General features: G+C 37.5%; 1 protein-coding gene across 2 annotated transcripts in view; it reads right to left on the bottom strand.

Moving 5' to 3' along the window:
* Positions 1-1655: 1655 nt before the first annotated feature.
* PTCHD4 (patched domain containing 4) overlaps positions 1656-6000 on the bottom strand; it is a gene marked incomplete at both ends in the record, with an annotated part of 84861 nt that continues 80516 nt past the window's right edge. For both annotated transcript variants that reach the window (XM_084283503.1, XM_084283504.1), the window contains one exon: positions 1656-3289. In XM_084283503.1, the coding sequence (XP_084139629.1) occupies positions 1656-3289 (1634 nt within the window). The remainder of the gene's footprint in view (positions 3290-6000) is intronic.

The raw sequence follows: 6000 nt of genomic DNA, 5'->3' as shown, positions 1-6000 counted from the left end.
ACCCACAAGTAATACAAAGTAGATATAAACACTCCATATAGTGATATCTTTACATAGTGTCCTCATGGATACTATATATTCCGGAAGACATTGCTCATGTAGGTGATGCTATACCATATTCCAGAGAGTAGAAAGCAAGCCCTTTTAAAATACTGAAAGGGGAGATGGACATGGCGAGCTCCAGCGCTGAACTGGGCCAAGAGCAAACTGAAATGGCTAAATCGGTTTTCATCCCTTCTCTTGGGTTACTATGCTGTATAGCAGAGAAAGTCATTCATAGCTCTTTACAGTACAATTTCTAGCGTCACATAGTAACTGTGGATTTTCTGCACTCTTCTGTGAAATTTCAACTGCCAGAACAAAGCTTTATGTTGCAGACAATCGACACTCAGATATTCAGGAATAATAATAATAAAGACATTTTGCCCTCCCCTCCCCTTCCCACAGGGGACTGATCTTTTTACAGCTAGGGCTTTCTTCAGCCCCATGCAAACTTGTTATTTTGTTTGTTTGTTTTTAATGTCGCAAGTATTTGACTGATGTTTTGCTTAAGGAAGGGGAAAATCCCACTTCCTGCAGCATATTGCAGGGACCAGCAAACATATCCCTTCGACTGTTGGACCAAATACATAATAATAATAATACTGTGCGGGTGCTCCAGAGCTGACTCAGCTGTAACACGATCACATTATGTCTGTGATATGCAATCCATCATTACATTTAAAGCGCCTGCTTGATTAATATTCAGTATTTAATGTCAACACTGATAAATTAGGATTCAGAAGTGTTACACTGCAGGAACTGCAAACACTGCTGCAGTGGTAATGGCCTGGGTTAGTTTCATGGGATCTTCTAGTTCAAGGGGAATTTCACAGTTCAGAAATGCCAAAATGTAGGTATGGTGATAGCAACCAGCTGTGGCTTCTTGGGATAAATGGCATATGTCAGTTTTAAAGACACTAAATATTACATTTTCAAATGGCCAATGGTAATTTCTTCTCTTATATAAACAATACCTCTCTCCCTTGGCAGTGCAGCTTTGCCATCTAAATTCAAACTAACTTGAACTGTGGTGTTGTAGATATACTGAAATTGGGAAGTACTTTGGCTTAGATTGATTATTTAAACATCAACTTCCCATGTGCATAGGTTTTATCTTAAACAACTTGCTCAAGAAAATAAGAAAAAAATGCCATGGCATTTTAAAATCTCTCTTGGTTTTGTTCCCTTTTCTCAACTTCAATGTTTTGTTTGTTTTCTTGTGGACAATTTTATCAAAGTATTCTGTCTTTTTTTCACTACTGTTTACTTAGTAGTAACTTTTCTTTTCAACTCCGCTTCAGTCTTAATTATGACAGATCAGGTAATTCCCATTATAGCTACAGTTTGAGATTCAGGAACATTTAATGGCCAATAGACTTTTCCCTGGTGGAGAATGAGGATTCAAAGGAAATATTTGTGGTTATTTTTACTTTCATTATTTTTGTTAAAAAAAGTTTGCACCTTGATGTGTCATGAGTACCCCTTCTTGATCTTCCTTTGCCTTGTCAGACCTGGCCAGCACAAGCAGCTGAGATCTTTGCTCTATTTTCCCTGCATCTCTGTGCAACACTTTTTTAAAAAGAGGAAATATTATTATTTTTTTTCTGAGCCTTTCAGACTGCTGTCACATGATCAGGATTCTCCTGAATTTCTATGCATTCGATCTCTTCTCGTTCCTTTCTTTTGGCTCGTTTCTTTTTCTTGTGGTGCTTTTTGGAAGGTGGGAAAAAGGTTAGAAAGACAGGCAAAATAACAAAACAGTGCAGAAGTGTGCAACTGCCGGCAAGCAGCAAGCATTTGAACAGTGTGAAGGTCAAGTTTGAAGGCACAAAGAGAAGGGGGACCAACCCAATAAGAAAAGAAGAAATGTTCTGCAAAATGGCTGTCCCATGCTCTTGGAGGGAGTTCTTTATACACTGAGTTCGGGTGTGCTCAGTCGCTAGTACAAATGTATAAAGCAGGGGTGCACAGTGATCTATGGCAAAATTCAAAGTGTAGATAAGGCACAGTATAGAAATGCAATCCATGTCTACATTCCATAAGGTCATCAAGCCAAGGACACCCAGTTCTATTGAGGTGACACTGAGAATTAACCAGAAATTTCCTAGAGGGTGGATAACCAGGAAAAAGGTCAGTATTAACACCAGCAGGATGCCAAAACCAGAAATCAGGACAGGCATAGTTACTGATAAACCATAGTGATCCATGAAAACAAAGGTAGGATTGAATACAATGAACTTGATGCTCTGTATAAGAGACAGTGGTCTCAGCTTCTCCAACAATTCCACTGCCTCCCTCTGTGTGTTTTCACTAGTCCTGGCCACCAGGTACAAACGAGAAGCAATAATGTTGTTCTCGTCTCCAGCTTTGGAGAAAATGATGTCATTTTTGAAATGTTGGAATTCTGGCTTTTTTAAAAAGGAGCTCTGGAGGATACTGATAAAGTCACTTTTGTTGGTTGCACTAATGTTACCCACTCGAAGGTACTGGTAATACTGTTCAATCCAGGACACTGTGTTAAACCCCTGGCTCAGTGTTTTTAGGTCTTCTTGCACAGTGCCATTCCAGTACTCCAGAGGTTCATAAATATAGAAGCCTATCACTGGGCTGTAGTTGCTGAAATACTTTTGCTGTATGAGGGCATAGGATACACTTGGAGACTCACTGGCAAGAAGGTTGATAATATTGGCTCCATCATTAATCTGTAAGCACCCCATAAAGGAGAAAGAGGCATAGATGAGATAGAGTATCACCACAAATGGTTTGACATAGATGTTGGTAATCCACTCATTGTAATGCTCTCGGAGGAAATGCTGGATAAAGTGATGCTGGTACGGGTTGGTCTCATGATGAGAAGTGTGTTGATGGCCATCGTTCATCATGGTCTGGAACCACACAGGTTTCCGGTCCAGGTATTCTGCTGAAGGGATTTTACAGCAGAAGATGCTGTGATAACGATTCTGTTCCAACTGGCCAGCAAAGACCAGGCAGGAGCCGAAGAAGGAGAAGATATAGAAATAGTTTAACAGGATTGAGACACACATGTTCTGGCAAAAGACTTTTACAGCTTCAATGTTGGTGAAAGGGCTTGCACCCATGCCGAAGGCTATAAAATACAAGGAGCTTGTCATTGTATAGGAGACCATAACATCTGAGTAGGCATCCGCTACTCTGTCCTTGAATGGCAGATTCTCTCTGGTTCGGCGCCATCCTGAAAGAAGTTCAAATACTCCTTTGGTTCCATGACCTGAAATGAGAAAGCAAAGCATATACATGTGCACAGATAAAGGAGGTTGACTTTTTCTTCCTCCAGCAGTCAAAAAAAAAAAAAAAAAAAAAAAAAGTCAGCTAATTTTTTAAGTTTTGTTATGATTTTGTCAGCATTAAAACAAAATTAAAACAAATGAGAAATTGTAATGTGTCTGTGTAAAGCTAAATACCAGAAATAATATGCAGATATTTAGATGAACAGCCTGATATTCTGAGACTTTAAATGCTTATCATTCCTGCAATAAAATGGTGAAATATCATTTGAAAGGCACCCATTGATTTTAATGAACAATTCCCAAACGAACTGTCTATTTAAGAAAAAGGAAAACATTAAATTTAGTTTAAGTTCAGGGTTCTCAAAATTCCTTGTGGCAGCTTACTACATCTTTCAAGGTTTAAGGGATTCATTTTGAAATGCTTACTAATAAAAATAACGTTTTCTTCCAGAAAATAGAAATTAATGGTATTATTGGAGAAATAAATTGGTTTGACCAAGAGACACCTTGGTTCTTAATGCCTGATGAAGGAAAAAATATACTGCCATCAAACAACCAGATGAATTTGTATGATGGTTCTATACCTTCTAACTAAAACTGGTACTTCTCAGTGATTGTGTGCAAATTTCCACACTATACTAAAGCTGACACATTGGTGATAATGATGGAGAGTACAGGATTGGATAGATCCTTGGTTCACACTAATTGTCTGGAAAACTTATGTTTTCTTCATGATTATCTCCCTCTCTCTCTTCTTCTCTCTCAGCTCCTCCTGGCGAGAAGGAATTCCTTTAGTTCACATAAGCAGACATTCAAGAAAGAGACAGAGGAAAACAGTGCTCCAGAGGTTCTTATTTTATATTAAATAATTCTGAGAACTATTTTAGACATATATATATATTTTTTTTTCTACTAGAAATGGAAGCTTAAGACAGATTTCCTGTCATTTTACACATCACAGCCACAGTCCAGAAAATCTACAGCAATTAAGCTTTGAGACAGAACAAAAAAGTTGAAGCTAAGCTTACTGGAAAAAGTTTAACCCGTAAAATATATCCATTATATACGTATATATATTCACATAATATGTGGATTATATATATTTGTTATATACCTAATATATGTATATCATATATACATTAGATATGTATTCTTCTGTTATACATGTATATAATGTATACTATATATATATCATATGCCTATTATATGTATATTATAATTTATATTTATATTATTCTATTTACCAGTAAAGAATTTAACTTTGGGAGGAAAACATAAGATTAAAAAAAAAAAACAAAACAAAACAAACAAACAAAAAAAAAAAACACAGCTAAAAGGGTTTGACTATCAAACAAGTTTTTTGTTCAAAAATTAAAAACACATTTTAATGACAAAGAGGAAAGTTCTCTGCACTTTGGATCAAACCCTGGTAAAATTCTGAACAAGATAATTAAACACCTTATTGAGCAGAGAAAGAAGTAGAAGGAGATTGCAGGTATTTCTTTCTCTGCTCTCTGCAGTGGAACTGCATGCAACAAAGCAGGAGGTAATTTTCTTGTAACTAAACCAGAAATGTGACCAGGAAATTTGCAAATAATGAAGTGTGTAATAGTAAACGAAAAGTCTGTTGAGTTTTTCTTTTTTTTCTTTTTTTCTTTTTTTCTTTAAATTGTTTGGATTCATACAGCTGCTTATGTTGCCCAAAACAGACTCCTGACAGCCATTCTAGACAGGGTAGATTACAATATAAACTGACAAGTTCTTTGAACGTTACCTGTTTTACTGCAAATCAGTATCCCCAGTGAAAGATAAATATACAGTAGTACAGAAATCTTGCAGTTAGTAAAAAGCTTGTGTGGCAATACTGCTATCTTATGAATCAGTAACTTGGTTCAGGAGGGACCTTGGAGTCCCTGGTAAGTTTAGGGTGAGTCAGTTCAAATTCCCAAAGCACAGCTGTCTTGCACACTGTCACATTTGGACTGTCAAGCAGAAAGAATCATCTCTTTGGGCTGAGAAAAGCTGCAGAATCAAATGACTTGGCTGTGATTTTATATTGTGCTTAAAGTATGAGTATAAGTACCCTGCAGTGTGTGGAACAGGCTGGATGGTCATCACTTCCAGTTCCCATGGCCTGGCATGGTTTAATATAATGCTATAGGAGCTGTTATTCTCTTTTGGGAAGAGTAGATTTTCCTCATGTCTGTGCTCACTCCATCTAATGACTGATTTTGAAATCCAGACATTTCTGATGAAGGGCCCTGTAATGTATGTCATTATGTCTTAAAATTTGTTCATATCCCATATGTTCATATCCCATATTATCTCTCTCTTTCAGAACCACCTTCTTGCCCCTTCTCTTCCAGTTTTAGGAACACCTCTTTTCTCTCTCTTTCTTTATTTTCTTCTGTTATGAGGAATACCAAGGGGGTGAATAGCAGCACAGGATTTCTACTCTTACTGCTGCTATCTTTCCTCCTACCTCCCTAACCCATCAAGTCTCTTCTACTGGGGGCAGAAGGATCATACTGAGGAGAGACGCTTATTTCTACCTCTGAGTTCCCCCTCATACTCCTACTCTCCCATGTGCCCAGGTCTGATCTAAGACTAAGGGAAACCATGGTCTACAGAGCTTACATTTTGAACCCTCATTTAGGGTCTAGCGGAGACTCTGATAATGTCTTCTGTTCTC

Source organism: Netta rufina, assembly GCF_964035555.1.
Source record: "Netta rufina genome assembly, chromosome: 3".
Taxonomy (NCBI): domain Eukaryota; kingdom Metazoa; phylum Chordata; class Aves; order Anseriformes; family Anatidae; genus Netta; species Netta rufina.
The sequence above is the reverse complement of the archived record's forward strand: the minus strand, read 5'-3'. Positions and strand labels throughout refer to the sequence as shown.